At 41.6% G+C, this 27,866-nt stretch overlaps 1 protein-coding gene across 1 annotated transcript in view; it reads right to left on the bottom strand.

Annotated features, from left to right (window-relative positions):
• Positions 1 to 14,603: 14,603 nt before the first annotated feature.
• Positions 14,604 to 27,866, bottom strand: part of LOC308101627 (uncharacterized protein) — a gene marked incomplete at its 3' end in the record, with an annotated part of 32,164 nt that continues 18,901 nt past the window's right edge. The window contains exons 3-9 of the mRNA XM_080451048.1: positions 27,387 to 27,740; positions 24,969 to 25,127; positions 22,388 to 22,546; positions 19,364 to 20,731; positions 18,790 to 18,855; positions 17,172 to 17,495; positions 14,604 to 16,687 (exon numbers count right to left, since the gene is read on the bottom strand). Of these exons, the coding sequence (XP_080307174.1) occupies positions 14,604 to 16,687; positions 17,172 to 17,495; positions 18,790 to 18,855; positions 19,364 to 20,731; positions 22,388 to 22,546; positions 24,969 to 25,127; positions 27,387 to 27,740 (4,514 nt within the window). The remainder of the gene's footprint in view (positions 16,688 to 17,171; positions 17,496 to 18,789; positions 18,856 to 19,363; positions 20,732 to 22,387; positions 22,547 to 24,968; positions 25,128 to 27,386; positions 27,741 to 27,866) is intronic.

Here is a 27,866-nt window from a genome sequence, read left to right as displayed (position 1 = left end):
GGCCTAAACCACTAGTACCTCAAGGAGGCCTAAACCACTAGTACCTCAAGGAGGCCTAAACCGCTAGTACCTCAAGGAGGTCTAAACCACTAGTACCTCAAGGAGGTCTAAACCACTAGTACCTCAAGGAGGTCTAAACCACTAGTACCTCAAGGAGGTCTAAACCGCTAGTACCTCAAGGAGGTCTAAACCACTAGTACCTCAAGGAGGTCTAAACCGCTAGTACCTCAAGGAGGTCTAAACCACTAGTACCTCAAGGAGGTCTAAACCGCTAGTACCTCAAGGAGGCCTAAACCACTAGTACCTCAAGGAGGCCTAAACCACTAGTACCTCAAGGAGGTCTAAACCACTAGTACCTCAAGGAGGTCTAAACCACTAGTACCTCAAGGAGGTCTAAACCACTAGTACCTCAAGGAGGCCTAAACCACTAGTACCTCAAGGAGGTCTAAACCACTAGTACCTCAAGGAGGTCTAAACCACTAGTACCTCAAGGAGGCCTAAACCACTAGTACCTCAAGGAGGTCTAAACCACTAGTACCTCAAGGAGGTCTAAACCACTAGTACCTCAAGGAGGTCTAAACCACTAGTACCTCAAGGAGGTCTAAACCACTAATACCTCAAGGAGGTCTAAACCACTAATACCTCAAGGAGGTCTAAACCACTAATACCTCAAGGAGGTCTAAACCACTAGTACCTCAAGGAGGTCTAAACCACTAGTACCTCAAGGAGGTCTAAACCACTAGTACCTCAAGGAGGTCTAAACCACTAGTACCTCAAGGAGGTCTAAACCACTAGTACCTCAAGGAGGTCTAAACCACTAGTACCTCAAGGAGGCCTAAACCACTAATACCTCAAGGAGGTCTAAACCACTAGTACCTCAAGGAGGCCTAAACCACTAGTACCTCAAGGAGGCCTAAACCACTAGTACCTCAAGGAGGTCTAAACCACTAGTACCTCAAGGAGGTCTAAACCACTAGTACCTCAAGGAGGTCTAAACCACTAGTACCTCAAGGAGGTCTAAACCACTAGTACCTCAAGGAGGTCTAAACCACTAGTACCTCAAGGAGGTCTAAACCACTAATACCTCAAGGAGGTCTAAACCACTAGTACCTCAATGAGGTCTAAACCACTAGTACCTCAAGGAGGCCTAAACCACTAGTACCTCAAGGAGGTCTAAACCACTAGTACCTCAAGGAGGTCTAAACCACTAGTACCTCAAGGAGGTCTAAACCACTAGTACCTCAAGGAGGTCTAAACCACTAGTACCTCAAGGAGGCCTAAACCGCTAGTACCTCAAGGAGGTCTAAACCACTAATACCTCAAGGAGGTCTAAACCACTAGTACCTCAAGGAGGTCTAAACCACTAGTACCTCAAGGAGGTCTAAACCACTAGTACCTCAAGGAGGTCTAAACCACTAGTACCTCAAGGAGGCCTAAACCGCTAGTACCTCAAGGAGGTCTAAACCACTAATACCTCAAGGAGGTCTAAACCACTAGTACCTCAAGGAGGTCTAAACCACTAGTACCTCAAGGAGGTCTAAACCACTAGTACCTCAAGGAGGTCTAAACCACTAGTACCTCAAGGAGGTCTAAACCACTAGTACCTCAAGGAGGTCTAAACCACTAATACCTCAAGGAGGTCTAAACCACTAGTACCTCAATGAGGTCTAAACCACTAGTACCTCAAGGAGGCCTAAACCACTAGTACCTCAAGGAGGTCTAAACCACTAGTACCTCAAGGAGGTCTAAACCACTAGTACCTCAAGGAGGTCTAAACCACTAGTACCTCAAGGAGGTCTAAACCACTAGTACCTCAAGGAGGCCTAAACCGCTAGTACCTCAAGGAGGTCTAAACCACTAATACCTCAAGGAGGTCTAAACCACTAGTACCTCAAGGAGGTCTAAACCACTAGTACCTCAAGGAGGTCTAAACCACTAGTACCTCAAGGAGGTCTAAACCACTAGTACCTCAAGGAGGCCTAAACCGCTAGTACCTCAAGGAGGTCTAAACCACTAATACCTCAAGGAGGTCTAAACCACTAGTACCTCAAGGAGGTCTAAACCGCTAGTACCTCAAGGAGGCCTAAACCACTAGTACCTCAAGGAGGCCTAAACCACTAGTACCTCAAGGAGGTCTAAACCACTAGTACCTCAAGGAGGTCTAAACCACTAGTACCTCAAGGAGGCCTAAACCACTAGTACCTCAAGGAGGCTTAAACCACTAGTACCTCAAGGAGGCCTAAACCACTAGTACCTCAAGGAGGTGTAAACCACTAGTACCTCAAGGAGGTCTAAACCACTAGTACCTCAAGGAGGTCTAAACCACTAGTACCTCAAGGAGGTCTAAACCACTAGTACCTCAAGGAGGTCTAAACCACTAGTACCTCAAGGAGGTCTAAACCACTAGTACCTCAAGGAGGTCTAAACCACTAGTACCTCAAGGAGGTCTAAACCACTAGTACCTCAAGGAGGCCTAAACCACTAATACCTCAAGGAGGTCTAAACCACTAGTACCTCAAGGAGGCCTAAACCACTAGTACCTCAAGGAGGCCTAAACCACTAGTACCTCAAGGAGGTCTAAACCACTAGTACCTCAAGGAGGTCTAAACCACTAGTACCTCAAGGAGGTCTAAACCACTAGTACCTCAAGGAGGTCTAAACCACTAGTACCTCAAGGAGGTCTAAACCACTAGTACCTCAAGGAGGTCTAAACCACTAGTACCTCAAGGAGGTCTAAACCACTAATACCTCAAGGAGGTCTAAACCACTAGTACCTCAATGAGGTCTAAACCACTAGTACCTCAAGGAGGCCTAAACCACTAGTACCTCAAGGAGGTCTAAACCACTAGTACCTCAAGGAGGTCTAAACCACTAGTACCTCAAGGAGGTCTAAACCGCTAGTACCTCAAGGAGGTCTAAACCACTAGTACCTCAAGGAGGCCTAAACCGCTAGTACCTCAAGGAGGTCTAAACCACTAATACCTCAAGGAGGTCTAAACCACTAGTACCTCAAGGAGGTCTAAACCACTAGTACCTCAAGGAGGTCTAAACCACTAGTACCTCAAGGAGGTCTAAACCACTAGTACCTCAAGGAGGCCTAAACCGCTAGTACCTCAAGGAGGTCTAAACCACTAATACCTCAAGGAGGTCTAAACCACTAGTACCTCAAGGAGGTCTAAACCACTAGTACCTCAAGGAGGTCTAAACCACTAGTACCTCAAGGAGGTCTAAACCACTAGTACCTCAAGGAGGCCTAAACCACTAGTACCTCAAGGAGGTCTAAACCACTAGTACCTCAAGGAGGTCTAAACCACTAATACCTCAAGGAGGTCTAAACCACTAGTACCTCAAGGAGGTCTAAACCACTAGTACCTCAAGGAGGTCTAAACCACTAGTACCTCAAGGAGGTCTAAACCACTAGTACCTCAAGGAGGTCTAAACCACTAGTACCTCAAGGAGGTCTAAACCACTAGTACCTCAAGGAGGCCTAAACCGCTAGTACCTCAAGGAGGTCTAAACCACTAGTACCTCAAGGAGGTCTAAACCGCTAGTACCTCAAGGAGGTCTAAACCACTAGTACCTCAAGGAGGTCTAAACCCCTAGTACCTCAATGAGGTCTAAACCACTAATACCTCAAGGAGGTCTAAACCACTAGTACCTCAAGGAGGTCTAAACCACTAGTACCTCAAGGAGGTCTAAACCACTAGTACCTCAAGGAGGTCTAAACCACTAGTACCTCAAGGAGGTCTAAACCACTAGTACCTCAAGGAGGTCTAAACCACTAATACCTCAAGGAGGTCTAAACCACTAGTACCTCAATGAGGTCTAAACCACTAGTACCTCAAGGAGGCCTAAACCACTAGTACCTCAAGGAGGTCTAAACCACTAGTACCTCAAGGAGGTCTAAACCACTAGTACCTCAAGGAGGTCTAAACCACTAGTACCTCAAGGAGGCCTAAACCGCTAGTACCTCAAGGAGGTCTAAACCACTAATACCTCAAGGAGGTCTAAACCACTAGTACCTCAAGGAGGTCTAAACCACTAGTACCTCAAGGAGGTCTAAACCACTAGTACCTCAAGGAGGTCTAAACCACTAGTACCTCAAGGAGGCCTAAACCGCTAGTACCTCAAGGAGGTCTAAACCACTAATACCTCAAGGAGGTCTAAACCACTAGTACCTCAAGGAGGTCTAAACCACTAGTACCTCAAGGAGGTCTAAACCACTAGTACCTCAAGGAGGTCTAAACCACTAGTACAGGGGTCCTCAACAACAAATCTTGAAGGTCCACAAATAAGTTTTAGAATAAGGCTAGGGTCCGCACATGCACGCGCGCGCAGCGCGCGTGCATGTGCGGACCCCCTCCCGCGCGCGCGCGAAGCGCGCGCGCGCGATTTTTTTCGCGGATTTCCGCGGATTCGGGTACTTTTCCACCCGTTTTTTTACTTTATTTCGGTTTTAGGGTTATGGGTAGGTTAGGGTTATAGTTATTAAAAAATTAAAAAATAATTTTTTTTAAATTTTTTTTAATTTTTTTATTGGTGGCTTTGGATAAACATTGGTGGATAAGACATTAGGTGGCGAAGCCCCCGCGTAACGACGCCACTGCTAGGGTCCATTTATTTAAGTCAGTCAATCAAGCCAAGCTTATCAAATCTGATCCCCTCCCAACCAACCAACTTAATACAACTGGGGTGCAGAGTATGAAAACAGGTAACGGTAACTAAAATAAATACTAAATAAAATATTTTAAATTGAACAACAATTCAAACTTTTTCACACCCCCTCCAAGGATACCCCAAAAATATATCAGGAGGGAGGTTAAAGAACCCTCTCTTTTTAATTACAGACACAAGGGAGCACAGGAAAGGAGGGGGACAGCTGTAGTGCTGTTCTTCCAGTGACTAAAGGTGAATCAAGTGTCTCAGGAATTCAAATATTCACATACACAACAAAGCATGAAACAAAATGTCCATTTCCTTTTAACACAAAAAGAAAAAAACTCCAATTCTCTGGTAAACAAATTGCAAGATCTCAGTCAGATTAAGGTGCAAAGAATAACTATGGTACAAACATTGTGGCAAACACTGCTGCTTAATGAGAGAAATTGCATCTTGGGTTTGAGGCCAACACTTTGAACTTTGGCACAAAAGGTGTGATGGCCAGGCGGAGACACTGATGCAAGTGCTCAATCAAACATTCCTTAATTATCTCTGCATCAGAAAATCTGATCCCCTCCCAACCAACCAACTTAATAAAACTGGGGTACAGAGTATGAAAACAGGTAACGGTAACTAAAATAAATACTAAATAAAATATTTTAAATTGAACAACAATTCAAACTTTTTCACACCCCCTCCAAGGATACCCCAAAAATATATCAGGAGGGAGGTTAAAGAACCCTCTCTTTTTAATTACAGACACAAGGGAGCACAGGAAAGGAGGGGGACAGCTGTAGTGCTGTTCTTCCAGTGACTAAAGGTGAATCAAGTGTCTCAGGAATTCAAATATTCACATACACAACAAAGCATGAAACAAAATGTCCATTTCCTTTTAACACAAAAAGAAAAAAACTCCAATTCTCTGGTAAACAAATTGCAAGATCTCAGTCAGATTAAGGTGCAAAGAATAACTATGGTACAAACATTGTGGCAAACACTGCTGCTTAATGAGAGAAATTGCATCTTGGGTTTGAGGCCAACACTTTGAACTTTGGCACAAAAGGTGTGATGGCCAGGCGGAGACACTGATGCAAGTGCTCAATCAAACATTCCTTAATTATCTCTGCATCAGAAAATCTGATCCCCTCCCAACCAACCAACTTAATAAAACTGGGGTACAGAGTATGAAAACAGGTAACGGTAACTAAAATAAATACTAAATAAAATATTTTAAATTGAACAACAATTCAAACTTTTTCACACCCCCTCCAAGGATCCCCCAAAAATATATCAGGAGGGAGGTTAAAGAACCCTCTCTTTTTAATTACAGACACAAGGGAGCACAGGAAAGGAGGGGGACAGCTGTAGTGCTGTTCTTCCAGTGACTAAAGGTGAATCAAGTGTCTCAGGAATTCAAATATTCACATACACAACAAAGCATGAAACAAAATGTCCATTTCCTTTTAACACAAAAAGAAAAAAAATCCAATTCTCTGGTAAACAAATTGCAAGATCTCAGTCAGATTAAGGTGCAAAGAATAACTATGGTACAAACATTGTGGCAAACACTGCTGCTTAATGAGAGAAATTGCATCTTGGGTTTGAGGCCAACACTTTGAACTTTGGCACAAAAGGTGTGAGGGCCAGGCGGAGACACTGATGCAAGTGTTCATTGGTGAGTCTACTGCGGTACTTGTTCTTCACAATATTCATTGTGGAGAAGGCAGACTCACAGCTGTAAGTTGAGCCAAACATTGTGAGAATGTGAACTGCCAGTTTACGCAGCAGAGGGATATTAGCTGCAGTTACCATCTTTGTCCAGAAGGTGATAGCGTCACACTGAGCCTCTTTCAGGGCAATGTTTTCCTGGAGGTCAATCAACTCAGTTTGCAGTGAAGCAGCTTTGGCCCATGGGAAGATTTTTTGTGCTTCTGCAGAGAACTCTCTCACATTTTTGACCAGGAAAGGGTTGTCAATGAACAGTAGGACTTGTTTTCCTAATATGAAGTCATCAAAGCGAGTCTTGAAATTTGCAATCAGCTTCTCCAGGAATTCCACATGACACTGATGATCGCCTTCTCCTTTGGTCTGCTCCAGAAGTTTGGGGAAGTGGAGCAGTTCCTCCTGTTGGTAAACATTAAAAAGAAATAAGGAGCACTGCTTAAAAAGGGGTATGAAGAATCAACAAGATGTTAAGTGGAATCCAGGAAATGTGTGTGGTAGAAAATGTTAAAAGCAACTTACCTGTAGGTCACTTTTGAAAATCTCCAGCTTCCTCTGGAAGGCACGCACTGCTGACATCAGCTCACACACTGTGTTGTTCTTCCCCTGTAGCTTGAGATTTAGGTCATTGAGATGAGAGGTTATATCTGCCAAAAAAGCCACAGCTTCCATTTTCCCAGCATTTTGCAGAAAGTCCAGGAACTGTTTTGCTTTTGCGCTCTTTTGCTGTGACAGAAACACTTGCAGCTCTTTCCTGATGGCCCAAAAACGCTCCAGGACCTTGCCTTTGCTCAGCCATCTGACGTTGTTGTGCAGGAGCAAATCATCAAAAGCTGCATCTACCTCTGTCAGGAATGTGCGCAGCAAGCGGTGCTGCAGTGCAGATGATGCTCTCAAGAAGTTTATGAGTTTCATCATTGTTGTCATGATTTCAGAGTACAATTCTCCAAGACTTGCACAAAGGACAGACTGGTGGATTATGCAGTGGTAAGATATCAGGCCGGGGTGGTGGTCTCTCAGACGCTGAACCGCTCCTTTCTCTCTACCCAACATGGCTGGGGCTCCATCAGTTGCAATTGACACAACTTTCTTCACATCTATCCCTTTTTCATTCAGCATTTCTGATATTACTTTGTAAATATCTTCCCCCCTTGTTTGTCCACTGAGGTTTGCCAGGCCCAACACATCTTCAATAAACTCCCCCTTCGCCTCATGATAATACCTCACAAACACCAACAACTGAGCATTATCAGTGGTGTCAGTGGACTCATCCACTGCTAGGGAAATACACTCTGCGTTTTGTATTCCATCACAAAGCTGTTTGGACAAATCACCAGCCAGTATTTCAGTACGTCTGGTTGCTGTGGAATCTGAGAGTGGAATTTTCTTCATTTTAGCTGTCATTTGCTCTTTTTCTTTTCCTTCGAGCATGGTGTCCATCACTTCAATCAAACATTCCTTAATTATCTCTGCATCAGAAAATGGCTTCTTGTGCTTACCCAAAACCCATGACACTCTGAGTGAGCACTCCGTTGCTTTTTGTTGTTCTGTCATAGATGACACCATTATCTTGGTTGAACCTTCATATGACTTTTTCAGCTTCTTGATTTTTTCTGTTCTTAGCTCTGAATTAGGAGGAAATTCCACTTCAAAAGATTTGTGCTCTGTCAGATAATGGCGTTTAACATTTTCACTTTTCACCAGAGCTACAGTCTTTAAGCATATTAGACACATTGGTTTGTCACTTGGAAGTAGGATGAAGGCATATTTGTCAGTCCATTCTTCTTTGAACCTCCGATTTTCACTGTCCACCTTTCTCTTACTAGCAAACTTAGAACATGCCATTGTGATTCACACTCAAAATTTAGTCTTAACAGTTGATGAAGTGCTGCTGCTACAAGCAAACAAACTCACTGATTGCAAAATTTAAACCTGCTGCGTTCGTTCTGTCGAACTCTCAGTGACCCCCAGCTAACAGCCAATCAGTGCATCGTTCTCATGGAGATGACAGCCCACAATACAAGTGTATATCACACACACACACACACACACACACACACACACAGTCCACATTCAGAGTGCTGCATGCAGTGAATACAACGGACAATTGTGACTCGCGATCGCGGTAACTCGCAGATTAATAGCTCGAAAAAAAATATTGGGGGATTTATTTATTTTTTAAATGTTTTTTTTTTTTTTTTTTTTTTTTAATTTTTTTTTTTTTTTTTCATAATTTTCCCAGGGTCCGCAGAGAGGTGTCCCGCGGTCCGGTCATGGACCGCGGTCCGCCTGTTGAGGACCCATGCACTAGTACCTCAAGGAGGCCTAAACCACTAGTACCTCAAGGAGGTCTAAACCACTAGTACCTCAAGGAGGTCTAAACCACTAGTACCTCAAGGAGGTCTAAACCACTAATACCTCAAGGAGGCCTAAACCACTAGTACCTCAAGGAGGTCTAAACCACTAATACCTCAAGGAGGCCTAAACCACTAATACCTCAAGGAGGTCTAAACCACTAATACCTCAAGGAGGCTTAAACCACTAGTACCTCAAGGAGGTCTAAACCACTAGTACCTCAAGGAGGTCTAAACCGCTAGTACCTCAAGGAGGTCTAAACCACTAGTACCTCAAGGAGGCCTAAACCACTAGTACCTCAAGGAGGTCTAAACCACTAGTACCTCAAGGAGGTCTAAACCACTAGTACCTCAAGGAGGCCTAAACCACTAGTACCTCAAGGAGGTCTAAACCACTAATACCTCAAGGAGGTCTAAACCACTAATACCTCAAGGAGGTCTAAACCACTAGTACCTCAAGGAGGTCTAAACCACTAGTACCTCAAGGAGGTCTAAACCACTAATACCTCAAGGAGGTCTAAACCACTAGTACCTCAAGGAGGTCTAAACCACTAGTACCTCAAGGAGGTCTAAACCACTAGTACCTCAAGGAGGTCTAAACCACTAGTACCTCAAGGAGGCCTAAACCACTAGTACCTCAAGGAGGTCTAAACCACTAGTACCTCAAGGAGGTCTAAACCACTAGTACCTCAAGGAGGTCTAAACCACTAGTACCTCAAGGAGGTCTAAACCACTAGTACCTCAAGGAGGTCTAAACCACTAGTACCTCAAAGAGGTCTAAACCGCTAGTACCTCAAGGAGGTCTAAACCACTAGTACCTCAAGGAGGTCTAAACCACTAGTACCACGGTATCAAGAGCAGAACCACCAGGTTCATCAACAGATTCCACACGGCTGCCGTCAGACTGCTTGACCTACCTGTGGTTTATACGGTCGACACTCGCTGACATTTTGCACCTTAATCCCGCGTACAACTCACTGTCTTTTGTCTTTTCATTGTGTTTTTTTAGCATCTTATCTGCTGCTATGCTCATGCATTTATATCTTATCTCAGGTACCATGTGTAAATATAGCTGACAGTAGCTTGTCCATGTCTTTATCTCCTCTAGACTGGACTCAACCCACTCTTCATTGGGATTCCTGTCAAGAGTATTCAGAATCTGCAATACATCCAGAACAGCGCTGCCAGGATCCTAATGAGAGTCTGTAAGGACGATCATATAACACCTATCCTATACAGTACATGGGCAACTGGCGGCCCGGGGGCCCCCCACCTTCACTTAATGCGGCCCACAGGGTAATATCAGAATACTGATATATTAATGATCTCATCTGTTTACTATTCCAAACATGCAAACATGAAAACATTAATTACTTCAGTCTATATTAGTAGCTTAATGGGATTTTTTTTTTTAAATCGGTCATTTTATGTCCAATGTATTTGTATTTAAGTTCATAAAGTTAACATAAGTATAACTAAATGCATTTGAAATTAAATAGAAATGTTACTTTCAGGATTCCAATTCAAAAACAGCAACAAAAAAAAACAATCACACACACACACACACACACACACACACACACACACACACACACACACACACACACACACACACACACACACACACACACACACACACACACCTGTTCCTCATTGTCTCTAATCAAACCCCCCCACTCTATTAAAGAGCCCATGGTGAATTATGCCCCAAGTCACTACACAATATAGATCATTTGTTTGATTTCTTTGATCAATCTCTTTTCCCCCTGTCTGTCTGTCTGTCTGTCTGTCTGTCTGTCTGTCTGTCTGTCTGTCTGTCTGTCTGTCTGTCTGTCTGTCTGTCTGTCTGTCTGTCTGTCTGTCTGTCTGTCTGTCCGTCCATCTCCACTCTCCTCTCCTCATTTACACTTTAATACAGCTGTGGGCTGATTGGCTGAACTAGTTTTGCTACAGATGTACGTGTCCTGTACTGATTCTTGAAGATTCTTGCAGATCTCTGCCATCTGCTGGTTGCTTTTGGAATCATCCTGTTGGGTTGAGGTATATAGTCTAGCTCGCAAGGTTAGGGTTGAGGGGCTTTGAGGGAAAAAAAATAGCAGATCTACAAGCTCAAAACGCGTCGCAGTGCGATGCTTTTTGAGCTTGTAGATCTGCTATTTTTGCTAATTTTGAATTGGAATTCAAATATTTGTTTTGCTGTTTTTGAATTGGAATCCTGAAAAGTAACATTTGTATTTAATTTCAAATGCATTTAGTTATACTTCTGTTAACTTTATGAACTTAAATACAAATACATTGGACATAAAAAAGACAATAGAATGTTAATACTAGTCATTAAGCAACTAATATAGACTGAAGTCATTAAAGCGGGTCATGTTTACATGTTATGAATCATAACAGCTGAAATCAATAATATATCAATATTCTGATATGAACTAACAGCGTCATGTTTTTTTCATGAGTGGCACAGAGTGCCGCGCTATGAGCTTGTAGATCTGCAATTTTTTTTAAATCGTGAAAATGTTTTAATCTATATATTTGAATATATATATATATTTTTAAAGCGAACATTTGCAACTCAAATCTTTGCTTCTGGGGGTCCCTGGAACAAGACATTTTGAGATGGGGGTCCCTGGAACAAAATCATTTGAGATGGGGTCCCTGGAACAAAATACATATCTAAAAATGTTTTCTAAATCCTAACAGTATGTTGCTATATCAGTGGTGCTCAAACTTTTTCATGTCAAGGACCCCCAAAATTATATGTATTTGGCCGCGGACCCCCATCTCAAAGTGTTTTGTTAAAGGGAGAAGCAAATATTAGAGTTAAAAATGTTTGCTTAAAAAATATACAGTATATATAAATTCAAAGATTTGCACAGATGTTCACGATTAAAAAAAAATAATAGCAGATCTATAAGCTCATAGTGCTATGAGCTTGTATATCTGCAATTTTTGAATAGTCACCTGAACATAATGATTGCTTTTCACACAGTTCGTTGTACAATTACAAAGGCAGAAACGGTGTTTAGTAAAAAAGTACAAAAAGCTTTATTGTAATTCAACAGGATAGTATATCATCAATAATAAAAGTAGCAAAACATTTAATGTACTAAAAACCAATGTAACAAGGCACTTATTAATAAAACCTATCAATGTAACAAGGCACTTAATAATAAAACCTATCAATGTAACAAGGCACTTAATAATAAAACCTATCAATGTAACAAGGCACTTAATAATAAAACCTATCAATGTAACAATGCACTTAAGAATAAAACCTATCAATGTAACAAGGCACTTAATAATAAAACCTATCAATGTAACAAGGCACTTAATAATAAAACCTATCAATGTAACAAGGCACTTAATAATAAAACCTATCAATGTAACAAGGCACTTAATAATAAAACCTATCTACCAGGGCCAGTGCTGGGGGGTAAGGGGGGAGGATGGGCAGGCCGACCGACCCAGAGGAGGCACCCCAATATGTCACAGCAAACAGATTAGGATGATTACACACCAAGGGGGGGGGGGGGGATTACCACAACCCAACTGGGCGGCCGTCACCCGCTCCCACACACCAGGGGTCCCAAGCAACGAGAATAGGTTTAGGAAGTGTCGGGAAAATAGATAAAAATAACTTGTGTACTATTTTAACAGAATGCCGTCTGTAGGCCTAGTCTCACAAAATAAACAAAACCAAGTAAACAATAACACAAAAGCAATAATAACAAAATAAACAACAACACTAAATAAACCAAAGGAATGAACAAGGAGGCTGGCTGTGAGCCGGAGGTTGTGGACAGAGGCGACAGGTAGGAGCACGTCAACCCATGCTCATTGCTCCTACCTTCTATAGCACAGCCACTAAGGAATGGAATAGTCTAACCCCATCCCTCAAAAAATGCAGTTTGCTGGGCTCATTCAAAACAGCCCTAAAAACCCATCTTTCTGGAGGCCGAAAGAGGAGCTAGTACCAGTTTCCCTGTAGACAGACGACCCCCCCCCTCCTCTTTTTGTACATATTTTGTATTTCCTCATGCTTTTTTTGTATATAATTTTTATTTTTCCATGCTTCCCCCCCCCCTTTTTTTTGTACATATATTTTTTAAATGCTTTTTTTTGTACATAGTGGTATTTTTTCTGTATTATCTGTATTTTCATGTTGATTTTTGAACTGTTTGGTTGCTACTATATATGTCTATGAAATTAACTCAAGGACCCCAACGGAAACAAGTCCGCAAGGACTTTTTTGGCCGGACCTTTTAGACAAAAGCATTATAAATGTAACTGTGTTGTTTTACATTCTTTTGCCTAATAAAAATGTCAATCAATCAAAACCTGATCACAGTGCATAAACAGACAAGATGGAGAGAGATTTAATACTGTTGCCAATCAGCCCACTGATGAGTGGGCGGAGGATGGGGCTGTGGGTAGCGTGGGAACCAACGCCCATCCTGCTACATTGGCAACACCACTGCATGGGACTTCTTCTAACCAGGTAGAGGCTTCCAAATTGCACACTGAAATGGGGCTATGGCGCCACCCTCGGATCGGCCGGGAATACCATGTGTACAAAAGGCAACTAAAGCATACTGAATGTAGAATAACAGAACAGAACATGATAAGACTAAGGATCCAGTGTGGTGTGGAGTCAGTAAATCAGTACTGTGTGTAAATGTGTGCATGAGTGGAACATGGTGTAATGCAAGGTGTGTGGATGGAAAGTAAAGTCAAAACCTAAAGTAACAAAGGTTCACGGAGAATGAATGGAGGCTGGTGGAAGACAGCAGAGGTCTGTCCTCTCTGGAACTCTCTCAAGAGTGAATGAACATTGGGCTACTTGCAGGCTCCTGGAGGCACCGGGCCCAGGTGCTCTCCAATGAGCCATTAAGTAGGAATGTAGCCCTGCCCCAACCTAATCACCTAGGAAGATCAGCATTAATAGACAACCCCATGACAACTCTATATAAGGGAGTGGGGCATCACACTTGATATGTAATGCAATTTCAACGTTGAAACTAGAAAAGTGTGCTCCTTCAAGCGCAGGTCTCCACCAGGCTGGGTTGTCTACACGCACATTTTGGAAGGCAGTTATAGACAATTGGAATGGTATATGAGAAATCTGACTGATATATCGTGATAACAGGACTTCAGAGATAATGTGTACCGATATGTGTGAGTTTTGGACAAAAGTTCTAGGAGTAGCAAAACGTGTGTTGTGAAGAAAACGCCGGGCCTATAGACGAATCCACAGACGCGCTGCCTTTAGCTGCCTGTAGGCGGCCATTGCTGCGGTGTCGTGTCCGCGTAGCGTTGACACCGCAGCAATGGCTGTGCACAGGGCAGCGCTCCGTGCATTCGTGTATAGGCTACAGGGAGTTGCGTCATGATCCAAGGAATCCAGCGGGTCAAAAAGATTTTGATTGTGCGACCTACATTTCAACAGTTATAGACCAAAAGGTGAAGAGGCTGTTGTAGCGCCACCATGAGGCAGTTTTGAAAGCTTTGGGGCAGAGGTTTTTCCTTGCTCTACTGGGAGTGTGCGTGCAGAGTTTCCAATGGGCGGATATTAGCTGCTCACAGAATGACTGATGGACGGAGGGACAGGGCGAAAACATAGTTTTCAGCATTCGGCCGTCCGGCCTGGCGGAGATAATAGCTCATAGTTAAAAATAAATCATACATTGGTAGCCTTGAATAGGAATATATATTAGAAAATGCATTTAAGAAACAGTGATTTCTGCTGATTTTGTGTTAGGTATGGAAAAGCTTTTCTGTACACATTTGTAAACAGAGTTATAAAGTCCTAAAGAACCGTATGATCTGAGACATATGTGGCACATATTATGTCCTCAAAGTCCTTCAGATCGGTGGAGGTCCGTTGACGTATCTTAGCGTCCAGTGGAAGCTGGACGCTAAGTGGAGAGCCCATACCAGACAGACCAGTAAAGGTATCACTGTGTCTAGCAGCATAAAACATTTCATCCACCTTGACTCTCTTCTCCTTTTTACGCTCTTTTCCAATATGTTCCGGTTCTCTTCCTCCAACTCTTCTTTCAGTGTTGTCATCTCTCTGTTCTTCTCTTCCTTTAACATCCTGGCTCTCTCCAAATCCTCTTTCAATGTTATCATCTCTCTGTTCTTCTCTTCCTCCAACATCCTGGCTCTCTCCAACTCCTCTTTCAGTGTTGTCATCTCTCTGTTATTCTCTTCCTTTAACATCCTGGCTCTCTCCAACTCTTCTTTCAGTGTTGTCATCTCTCTGATCTTCTCTTCCTCTAACATCCTGGCTCTCTCCAACTCTTCTTTCAGTGTTGTCATCTCTCTGTTCCTCTCTTCCTCTAACATCCTGGCTCTCTCCAACTCTTCTTTCAGTGTTGTCATCTCTCTGATTTTCTCTTCCTCTAACATCCTGGCTCTCTCCAACTCTTCTTTCAGTGTTGTCATCTCTCTGTTCCTCTCTTCCTCTAACATCCTGGCTCTCTCCAACTCTTCTTTCAGTGTTGTCATCTCTCTGATTTTCTCTTCCTCTAACATCCTGGCTCTCTCCAACTCTTCTTTCAGTGTTGTCATCTCTCTGTTCTTCTCTTCCTCTAACATCCTGGCTCTCTCCAACTCTTCTTTCAGTGTTGTCATCTCTCTGTTCTTCTCCTCCTCCAACATCCTGGCTCTCTCTAACTCTTCTTTCAGTGTTGTCATCTCTCTGATCTTCTCTTCCTCTAACATCCTGGCTCTCTCTAACTCTTCTTTCAGTGTTGTCATCTCTCTGTTCTTCTCTTCCTCTAACATCCTGGCTCTCTCCAACTCTTCTTTCAGTGTTGTCATCTCTCTGATCTTCTCTTCCTCCAACATCCTGGCTCTCTCCAACTCTTCTTTCAGTGTTGTCATCTCTCTGTTCTTCTCCTCCTCCAACATCCTGGCTCTCTCTAACTCTTGTCTCTGTGCTGTCATCTCTCTGTTCTTCTCCTCCAGTTGACTCATAAACTCTCTCTGCATCCTTGTTTTTGAGATCATGATGCTCCTTTGGATCTCCATTTCCTGTCTGTGTTTCTTCTCCCTGTCTCTCCTCTCGGTCTCTCTCTTTGCTTTAAACCTCTCCAGCTTTCTCTCCATCTTCTCTCTTCTCTTAACTTCCCCCTTCTGCTGTAGTTCTAGCTTTCTTTTCATCTCTTCATCTCTCTCCTCCCTCAGTTGTTTCTCCAGTTCAGTCGTTCGATGGTCAATCTTCTTGATCCCTCCCTCACACTTTTGGATGGACTGCTCTATCTCCCTCAAAGAGTCCTTACGCTCCTTCTCAAACCTCTCCCTCATCTCCTGCTCTTCCATGTGTCTGTGTCCTCTCTCACTGTCCCTGTGAATCTCTATCTCCATGACCTCTCTGACCTGGGCCTCTGCCTCCAGGTAGATCTTAGTGCTGTAGAAGCTCTCTGTGTTTCCTGCCACCATGCTCTCTATCTGCTCCAGCAGCTGTGAAACCTGACCAGCATGGCTGTTGTCCTTAATGTTGAGGAGGTGACATCTGTTCCCACATTTCTCTACAAGCTGCTGATGTTCCTGACTGCCTGCTTGGAGAAACTCCTCAACTCTTTGGACTTTCATGCTGTCCTCATGGATGAAGATGACAATGCTGTGTCCCCAGCAGCTGTCTCCAAACATCTCTGGTATCTTCTCCATCATCCCTCTCACCTCTTCTTCAGAAAGCTCTGCTGGTAGAACCAGGAGGAAGGCATGGGGACCCGGGGCAATCTCTTCCAGAGAACGTCCACAGAAAACTTCAGTGTCCACCAGCACCAGCTGTCTCCCACAGACCTCCCCCTTTCTCCTCCTACTCCTATGGCTCAGCTCAGAGGAGCTGGTCTCAGCACCAAACACCTCCTTGCCCAGGATGATGTTTCCTGCTGCACTCCTCTCAGCTCCACTCCTCCCCAGTAGCACCAGCCTCAGCTCTGAAACACAATACAATGGAAAAAGTTATAAAACTGGAACACAGATGTACACAATACAGAGCTGGGTCACTTCAGTTAAACCAAGTGATACGTATTACATTAAGGTTTAGTTTATTTAAGGGAGAGTCGCAATATCTAATTCAGCTAGTTTCATCATATGAGCCTTAATACATCTGTAGACAAACCCCACTGCCTCTTAACTCTATTTATCAAGGTTTTATCTTTCTCATTGACTATGCTTAAACATAGCTGAACTAATATGATTCAGACAAGTTCTTACAAACAAACAGTAGTGTCCCAATTTTGCAATGACAGCATGCATAGATAGATAGATAGATGTTTTTCCCAGCGGTGTGGTGATTGATGCTCCCTCACTTCTAAAAAACTAACGGCAGGAATTTGTGCACAATGATCATAGAGAGAAAGAGAGAGAGAGAGAGAGAGAGAGAGAGAGAGAGAGAGAGAGAGAGAGAGAGATTATCACCTGAGGTTAACTTCAGCAGTTCACTGAGGTAAGGGTCCAGCTGATGAATCATGTCAATCATTATTGAACACGGCTTGTCTCCCTTTGTCTTCACCATGTCGATGAGTAGCCGTACTTTGTCTGCCCTGGGGTTTTGTTCTCTGACTGACTGCATTTCTCCATCATTGATCACATTATTCTTCAGAAGATCGTCCAGCAGAGAATTCAAGGTGGCCTCTGAGACTCTTGTAATTAACTCTGTTCTCACACACTTCAACTTCTTCTCTGCTGCTTTGTCTTCCTGGATCTTTATCTCTGTCAGACTAGGTTGAGCTGTGGAAGCACCTTGAAGACAAGATAGAGGATTAATGTAACTATTAGTGGTATAATAATAATAATGATAACGATAATGATAACGATAACAATGATGATAACGATAACGATAACGATAACGATGATAATAATAATAATAATAATAATAATAATAATAATAATAATAATAATAATAATAGATCTAGTGGCCTTCATCATAGCTGTGATGAAGGCCACTAGGCATGTTTGTTGATGTGGCCAGAATTAATTGTTGAAATTGAAACTAGTCCGCTGAGTCCTGAACATTTGTGTACGTGCTACAATGGATATTTAGTGTTGGTCACTGGCCGCGATCCTCCATTCCAGAGCCATGGCCGTTTGAATGTGGCTTGTTTTTTGAAAAACAGTAGGAAAACTACAGAAAAAGTGTTTTGTTTGTTGTGATCACATGATTTCTGGGTGTACTCTTCTTTGTTGGTGCTTGGATCATTCACAGGCTGCAGGCTGGGGGGGCGCTGCTGTCAACCTACTAACCAGCAGCCCCCCCCCACACCACAAAACCTAAAAATCGTCATAAGTCGTCCATGGCAGTGAATGAGTTAATTACTACACAAGTGTACTTACTTACTACACAATGTGTACTTAATACACAATGTGTACTTACTTACTACACATGTGTACTTAATTACAACACAATGCGTACTTGTACTTACTACACATGTGTAGTCCCCGTCACTGCTGACACCTACAGTAAGTCATGTAGGAGTGTGTAGGAGTGTGTATTGCACTTTTACCTTAGCGCTAGGTATACTCTTGGTTGCTTGTTTTTGCAGAAAATGCACTAAAGATGATTGATGGTGATTAGTAGTTTTCGTTCCCTACCTATGTTGAATGCACTTATTGTAAGTCGCTTTGGATAAAAGCGTCTGCTAAATGACTGTAATGTAATGTAATGTAATGTAATGTAGACAACCACAACCTCCTCTGATTCACAGGAAGTCACATTTTCACCTGACAGTGAGGAATTTCAAAGGGAGGATGTAACGCATGTGGAGGAACATGCTATTCTTCAAAGCACATTTCACAAACATGGCCAATTGTGTTTGTTAGAGGTTTGAAACCCCTATTCTCCATGGTGGTGGGAAGGAACTTTACCCCTGCACCACCCAGACACCTTAGAGGGACATCTATGCTCCATCTTCTCATGATTAGTAGCTTGTCACCTGATGTAGAGGTATGTTCATTCTCTAAAATACAATGACCATTTATCAACATGCTAATTAATGTCTAAAACACAGATGCAGAAAATCTCTTTCAACCTACTTACCAGTCTTTTGAGTTGATGCATTACACAGGGTCTGTACTTCAGTCTTCAGATCACATATCTGCTGAACTGCAATGACAGGTTGAACATACAGTATATTAAACACAATTATAAACCATCATCATCTAGACAATGATTCAATTATGCAGTTCTCACCAAGCTGTTTCTATTCTGCAGTTCTCTCTCTTTGCCTCTCATTTGTTGGAATAATGAGAGGCAATTAATTTTGCCTCTCATTATCTCATTATTCTCATGATTCTGTCTTTATCTAACACCTGTTTGTTGTTGAGTTGATTCAATCATTAAATTAAACTTCCTAACTTGTGTATTACATATTCACAGTAGAGGTGGGTAGAGTAGCCAAAAAATGTACACAAGTAAAAGTATTGTTACTTTAAAATATTGACTCAGGTAGAAGTAAAAGTAATCATCCAATATTTAATTGAGTAAGAAAGTATCTACTGAAAATACCACTCAAGTATTGAGTTACTTCATACATCTGATGTGTTTAAATAATCAGAATGCAATTGAAAAGTGATGGGCTTAAAAAAAATTAAAGTGGAAAGTAGAATCTCACCAGCATGACTTTTATCACAGATTACATCATCCCACTCCTTCATCTTCTGCAGCTCTTCATCTTTCTGCTCCAGTTGTCTGCCTTTTTCTGCCACTAGTTTATTCGTTTCCTTCAATAGTTGGTCTTTCTCTTCTAGTGTCTGGTCTCTCTCTATCAATAGTTGGTCTTTCTCTTCTAGTGTCTGGTCTCTCTCTATCAATAGTTGGTCTTTCTCTTCTAGTTTCTTGTTGCTCTCTATCAATAGTTGGTCTTTCTCTTCTAGTTTCTTGTTGCGCTCTGTCAATAGTTGGTCTTTCTCTTCTAGTTTCTTGTTGCTCTCTGTCAATAGTTGGTCTTTCTCTTCTAGTTTCTTGTTGCTCTCTATCAATAGTTGGTCTTTCTCTTCTAGTTTCTTGTTGATCTCTGTCAATAGTTGGTCTTTCTCTTCTAGTTTCTTGTTGCTCTCTGTCAATAGTTGGTCTTTCTCTTCTAGTGTCTGGTCTCTCTCTATCAATAGTTGGTCTTTCTCTTCTAGTTTCTTGTTGCTCTCTGTCAATAGTTGGTCTTTCTCTTCTAGTTTCTTGTTGCTCTCTGTCAATAGTTGGTCTTTCTCTTCTAGTTTCTTGTTGCTCTCTGTCAATAGTTGGTCTTTCTCTTCTAGTTTATTGTTGATCTCTGTCAATAGTTGGTCTTTCTCTTCTAGTTTCTTGTTGCTCTCTGTCAATAGTTGGTCTATCTCTTCTAGTTTCTTGTTGCTCTCTGTCAATAGTTGGTCTTTCTCTTCTAGTTTCTTGTTGCGCTCTGTCAATAGTTGGTCTATCTCTTCTAGTTTCTTGTTGATCTCTGTCAATAGTTGGTCTTTCTCTTCTAGTTTCTTGTTGCGCTCTGTCAATAGTTGGTCTATCTCTTCTAGTTTCTTGTTGCTCTCTGTCAATAGTTGGTCTTTCTCTTCTAGTTTCTTGTTGCTCTCTGTCAATGGTTGGTCTTTCTCTTCTAGTTTCTTGTTGCGCTCTGTCAATAGTTGGTCTTTCTCTTCTAGTTTCTTGTTGCTCTCTGTCAATAGTTGGTCTTTCTCTTCTAGTTTCTTGTTGCTCTCTGTCAATAGTTGGTCTTTCTCTTCTAGTTTCTTGTTGCTCTCTGTCAATAGTTGGTCTTTCTCTTCTAGTTTCTTGTTGCTCTCTGTCAATAGTTGGTCTTTCTCTTCTAGTTTATTGTTGCTCTCTGTCAATAGTTGGTCTTTCTCTTCTAGTTTCTTGTTGCTCTCTGTCAATAGTTGGTCTTTCTCTTCTAGTTTCTTGTTGCTCTCTGTCAATAGTTGGTCTTTCTCTTCTAGTTTCTTGTTGCGCTCTGTCAATAGTTGGTCTTTCTCTTCTAGTTTCTTGTTGCTCTCTGTCAATAGTTGGTCTTTCTCTTCTAGTTTCTTGTTGCGCTCTATTGATTGATTGAAATTTGTATTAGGCAAAAGAATGTAAAACAACTTTTATAATACTTTTGTCTAAAAGGTCCGACCAAAAAAGTCCTTGCGGACTTGTTTCCGTTGGGGTCCTTGACTTAATTTCATATAGTAGCAACCAAACAGTTAAAAAATCAACATAAAAATACAGAGAAAAAATACCACTATGTACAAAAAAATAAATAATAATAAAAGCGTGAAAAATAAAAGATATATACAAAAAAAAGGGGAGGGGGGTCGTCTGTCTACAGGGAAACTGGTACTAGCTCCTCCTTTGGCCTCCATAAATCAATAATTTCAAATATGTAAAAAAATTACAGCCACACTACAATAGAGCAACAGAAGCATGTTGTGATCTTTTTTATTTTGTAATTTTTGTTTTTAATCGAAGCACATTTCAATTAAATATGTGTTAATCGTGGCCGCTTGTAAAAGAAGCCTAACGCACGCATCTCAGGTAGCACCACGGGGTATACAACCACACACACACACACACACACACACACACACACACACACACACACACACACACACACACACACACACACACACACACACACACACACACACACACACACACACACACACACACACACACTCTGCTAAATATCTGCTATAGCTTGTAAGTACAGGGGGAAAGGGGGAAATGTTGTAGGTATATTACTACTCTTACAGTCTTATAAACACAATACTGAATCTGGAGTCAGTCTACTAATGTTCACATTGATATCATTATCAGATACATAGATTGATGACTTATCAAATATAGATTTGAAAGGAATAATGGTGAATAAATGAGTTGATTACTTACGTTGTCTGATCACCATGTATAGCCCAGTCAGGATGATGATAAACACTGCAATAATACTAATCCCTGCATACACATGAAATAGCAAAACAAAACATCACTTTAGATATTAATTTTAATGTTTTTTTTGTGATTTCGAATGTGCAAAGAAAAAATCTGTTTTATTAACATATTCGAAATAAACACGACTAAACTAAAATTGTACGTGTCTAGAAGAAGACCCTAACCCTTGCTCTTCTTTATATATATATCTTATATATTTTATCATTATGCTATATTTTTCATTGTATATTCTTAGTATTGTTCTTTTTTTTCTTCTTTATATATTATTACGTTAAATTAGCACAAATTTGCTGAACTTTGCGCATTTATAGTAGGATTTATATTAGGATTTATAGTAGGATTGTTAAACAAGAATGGGAAATAGCACATTCTGCATAACGAGTAGTTTCATCACCGTATAGGCCCCTGGGCCTTTCAGTATTGAATTAATAACAGAAATGTGTTATAATTAATTGATATATTAATAATGATTTATTATCACTAGCACAAAAATTGGTACAGTACCCCCACCCCCTGAATAATTGCTAAAAACACAATACAATAAAACACAATTAATAATAATACTAATAAATCATAATCATAATCATAATCATAATCATAATCATAATCATAATAAATAAATAAAGTCATGCCAGAGGGTTAATGAAAAGAATATTGTCATGTTATTTTATTGCTGTTTTTCCACCCAGTGGTGTAAAGTAAGTAATCATCTCCTGTTCACCATCTCGTTGCTTCAGTTGAACTGTGAGCTTCTCTAGTTGGTTGTCTTTCTCTCCTAGTTTCTTGTCTCTCTCTGTCAGTCTCTGGTTGATCATCTTCAGTTCATCATCTCGTTGCTTCAGTTGAACTGTGAGCTTCTCTAGTTGGTTGTCTTTCTCTCCTAGTAGACAGACAGACAGACAGACAGACAGACAGACAGACAGACAGACAGACAGACAGACAGACAGACAATCTCTATTATGACAACTGGAATTGGAGATAGGACCTTATACCTCTCTCCTTTTATGTAAATAATTTCACAAATGCCTGTTGTGTCATTTGCAGATTTAGCTTAATTAGAAAGAACAGCAGAAAAGCAAGAAAAGCAAGAAAGCAGGAATGTGTTCTTTAAGTTGGTGTACATAGTACTAATCCTGTGTGAATAGAGCCAGTACCGCGGGAAGTAGGGGTGCTGGGGGTTATTTATTTTTGATAATAAATCGGTAAAATCAGGCAAAAATAAGAATTAAATAACATAACTCTAACCTAACCCTAATACTAACCCTAAAACCAAAATAAATAAACCAAAAACTGCGCGGCACGCGTGCATGAGGTGCGCATACCGCACCCCTAACCTAAAAGGTCTTCCCGCGGCTATGAATAGAGCTTTACACCAAGAAGGGAAAAAGGGGACGGGGGGACGGGGGCATCTGGGTGTCAGAGAGAAAAAGTCCCTGTCCATCAATATGGAGACTAGGCCTCATTCACACCCAAAGTTCGCTTAAAAGGTGCGGATCAGGGACCAAATGTTTAGATTGTTGCATTTAGCATTTTGTCTGGTTAGCGTTCACACTGGACTCGTAGTAGCAGTAGGCTAACGTGAGGCTACGTCCAGCTGGTGACTCGGGAGTCGGGACAGAGAAAATGTCAGGAGTTTGGAAGTATTATAAAGTTGAAAGTGAAGGCAGTCCAGCAGCCAGATGCAATGTTTGCAAGGCAGACGTTCCGCATGGTGGAAAGAACAGAGCTACGTTCAACACGACCAATCTAACACGCCATCCGAGAAACAAACACAAACAACAACACGACGAGTACACAGCGGCCACTCAGGTAACGGCACTGAAACAGCCGACACTTTCAGAGACTTTTAAAAGGAAAGAGGAAATGCCCCAGGACAGTGAAAAGGCCAAAAAGATAACAGCCAAGATAGCTGAATTCATCGCGCTTGATGACCAGCCGTTATCTGTGGTGGCGAACGTGGGGTTTCGGGGTCTCATGGAGCACTTGGAGCCACGTTATGAATTTTGTTCTCGTCACTACTTTACAGAGAAAGCTCTGCCTGCCCTTCACAACAAGCTTCGAGGCCACCTGCAAGCCCTGTTAACAGACGTGCCTGCATTTGGATTTACCACAGACATATGGAGTTCTTCTGTGTCCAATGTCACTCCTTAGTTTCACTGCACAGTGGATCGACTCCGAGTTTAATTTACAACATGCGACCTTGCATGCCCAGAACTTCCGAGGATCTCACACGGCAGATCGTGTCAGAGAGGCGATCGAGGGGATGCTTAACCGCTGGGGAATAGATAAGTCACGGGTCCATGTAATTAAAAGATTTGATATTATTATAATGTTTTAGCGACAGCAGCTGAAGTCCTTGTGATGTCTGTCTGTCTATCAGTCTGTCTGTCTGTCTGTCTGTCTGTCTGTCTGTCTATCTGTCTGTCTGTCTATCAGTCCCTCCTGGTACACACAACACCACTGACCACTTTCTTAAAGGGATAGTTCACCCAAACATGGATATTCTTTTGTTTTAGTCTCATTCCTAAGCCAATAATTTGATGACCAGCGGACCGGTAGGCAGCGGTTCCTGTAGGAGACACAAAGGAGACTCTTTGTGTCTCCTACCGGAACCGCTGCCGGTCATCAAATCATTGTCTTAGGAATGAGACAAAAACTAAAACATATCCATGAAGTCTCCATGGGGTGACTAATCCATAGGAAAAAAGGTCATTTTGGGGTGAACTGTCCCTTTAACACGCTGAGGAAGGCTTCACACCAAAAAACTATTAATTAAAAACTACCAGAAGGTTGTTTTTCTAACTGACAGTCTTGACTTAAGGGGCCAGATGGTTGAGGGAGCGTTTTCTTCCTTTATCATATTATTACGTTAAATTAGCAGCCACAGTTTTGTGGAATTTTGCACATTTATAGTAGGATTTACAGTAGGATTTATAGTAGGATTGTTAAACAAGAATAGGAAATAGCGCATTCTGCATAACGAGTAGTTTTATCACTGTATAGGCCCCTGGGCCTTTCAGTATTGAATTAATAACAGTAATGTGTTATAATTAATTGATATATTAATAATGATTTATTATCACTAGCACAAAAATTGGTACAGTACCCCCACCCCCTAAATAATTGCTAAAAACACAATACAATAAAACACAATTAATAATAATAATAAATCATAATCATAATCATAATCATAATAAATAAATAAAGTCATGCTAGAGGGTTAATGAAAAGAATATTGTCATGTTATTTTATTGCTGTTTTTCCACCCAGTGGTGTAAAGTAAGTAATCATCTCCTGTTCACCATCTCGTTGCTTCAGTTGAACTGTGAGCTTCTCTAGTTGGTTGTCTTTCTCTCCTAGTTTCTTGTCTCTCTCTGTCAGTCTCTGGTTGATCATCTTCAGTTCATCATCTCGTTGCTTCAGTTGAACTGTGAGCTTCTCTAGTTGGTTGTCTTTCTCTCCTAGTAGACAGACAGACAGACAGACAGACAGACAGACAGACAGACAGACAGACAGACAGACAATCTCTATTATGACAACTGGAATTGGAGATAGGACCTTATACCTCTCTCATTTTATGTAAATAATTTCACAAATGCCCGTTGTGTCATTTGCAGATTTAGCTTAATTAGAAAGAACAGCAGAAAAGCAAGAAAAGCAAGAAAGCAGGAATGTGTTCTTTAAGTTGGTGTACATAGTACTAATCCTGTGTGAATAGAGCCAGTACCGCGGGAAGTAGGGGTGCTGGGGGTTATTTATTTTTTATAATAAATCGGTAAAATTTGGCAAAAATAAGAATTAAATAACATAACTCTAACCTAACCCTAATACTAACCCTAAAACCGAAATAAATAAACCAAAAACTCCGCGGCTATGAATAGAGCTTTACACCAAGAAGGGAAAAAGGGGACGGGGGGACGGGGGCATCTGGGTGTCAGAGAGAAAAAGTCCCTGTCCATCAATATGGAGACTAGGCCTCATTCACACCCAAAGTTCGCTTAAAAGGTGCGGATCAGGGACCAAATGTTTAGATTGTTGCATTTAGCATTTTGTCTGGTTAGCGTTCACACAGGACTCGTAGTAGCAGTAGGCTAACGTGAGGCTACGTCCAGCTGGTGACTCGGGAGTCGGGACAGAGAAAATGTCAGGAGTTTGGAAGTATTATGAAGTTGAAAGTGAAGGCAGTCCAGCAGCCAGATGCAAGGTTTGCAAGGCAGACGTTCCGCGTGGTGGAAAGAACAGAGCTACGTTCAACACGACCAATCTAACACGCCATCTGAGAAACAAACACAAACAACAACACGACGAGTACACAGCGGCCACTCAGGTAACGGCACTGAAACAGCCGACACTTTCAGAGACTTTTAAAAGGAAAGAGGAAATGCCCCAGGACAGTGAAAAGGCCAAAAAGATAACAGCCAAGATAGCTGAATTCATCGCGCTTGATGACCAGCCGTTATCTGTGGTGGCGAACGTGGGGTTTCGGGGTCTCATGGAGCACTTGGAGCCACGTTATGAACTGCCTTCTCGTCACTACTTTACAGAGAAAGCTCTGCCTGCCCTTCACAACAAGCTTCGAGGCCACCTGCAAGCCCTGTTAACAGACGTTCCTGCATTTGGATTTACCACAGACATATGGAGTTCTTCTGTGTCCAATGTCACTCCTTAGCTTCACTGTACAGTGGATCGACTCCGAGTTTAATTTACAACATGCGACCTTGCATACCCAGAACTTCCGAGGATCTCACACGGCAGATCGTGTCAGAGAGGCGATCGAGGGGATGCTTAACAGTTGGGGAATAGATAAGTCACGGGTCCATGTAATTAAAAGATTTGATATTATTACAATGTTTTAGCGACAGCAGCTGAAGTCCTTGTGATGTCTGTCTGTCTGTCTGTCTGTCTGTCTGTCTGTCTGTCTGTCTGTCTGTCTGTCTGTCTGTCTGTCTATCTGTCTGTCTGTCTATCAGTCCCTCCTGGTACACACAACACCACTGACCACTTTCTTAAAGGGATAGTTCACCCAAAAATGGATATTCTTTTGTTTTAGTCTCATTCCTAAGCCAATAATTTGATGACCAGCGGACCGGTAGGCAGTGGTTCCTGTAGGAGACACAAAGGAGACTCTTTGTGTCTCCTACCGGAACCGCTGCTGGTCATCAAATCATTGTCTTAGGAATGAGACAAAAACTAAAACATATCCATGAAGTCTCCATGGGGTGACTAATCCATAGGAAAAAAGGTCATTTTGGGGTGAACTGTCCCTTTAACATGCTGAGGAAGGCTTGACACCAAAAAACTATTAATTAAAAACTACCAGAAGGTTTGTGGAATTTTGCACATTTATAGTAGGATTTACAGTATGATTTATAGTAGGATTGTTAAACAAGAATAGGAAATAGCGCATTCTGCATAACGAGTAGTTTTATCACTGTATAGTGCCCCTGGGCCTTTCAATATTTAAATAATAACAGTAAATGTGTTATAATTAATTGATATATTAATATTGATATATTATCACTACCACAAAAATGGGTAATTACCCCCCAACCCTAAACAATTATACAAATAAAATACAATAAAACACAATTCATAATAATATAATCATAATAATCATAATATATACACAAATAAAGTCATGCCAGAGGGTTAATGAAAAACATATTGTCATGTTCTTTTATTGTTGTTTTTCTATCCATATTTTGAACAGTAAATCTTACCAACAAGGAGATGGATCTCACTGCTTCTGGCACCGCCTCCGTTCAGGTCTGGAACAGAACACTTGTACATCCCCTGATCTGAGAGCTTCACCCAGGACAGCTTCAGTGAGATGTTACCATGAGAGAACTCATCATTAAACAGGGACGTCCTCTGTTTGTATGACGGGTTGTGACCCCTAGCATTATAATCGAATCGATAATAGTGTGTGTACACGTATGATATCTCCAGGTCAGGTCTGGTCCACTGCACCATCTCCTCCTCCACGTTGAGAGGAGGTTCAATGTGACAAGGAAGGATGACATCATCTCCCACCATGGCCTTCACAGGCTGAGATGAACCAATCACCTGATGTCCTTAAAACAAAACAAAAAGGATTTAGTGTAGAGATGTTAATGTTTAATGTTTATTTATTATTTAGATAGATGTATGTTGTTCACTTATCAACATACTGTATTAACATGTTATTAAGATAGAATGTT

Source organism: Gymnoscopelus braueri, assembly GCF_963280865.1.
Source record: "Gymnoscopelus braueri genome assembly, chromosome: 15".
Taxonomy (NCBI): domain Eukaryota; kingdom Metazoa; phylum Chordata; class Actinopteri; order Myctophiformes; family Myctophidae; genus Gymnoscopelus; species Gymnoscopelus braueri.
The sequence above is the reverse complement of the archived record's forward strand: the minus strand, read 5'-3'. Positions and strand labels throughout refer to the sequence as shown.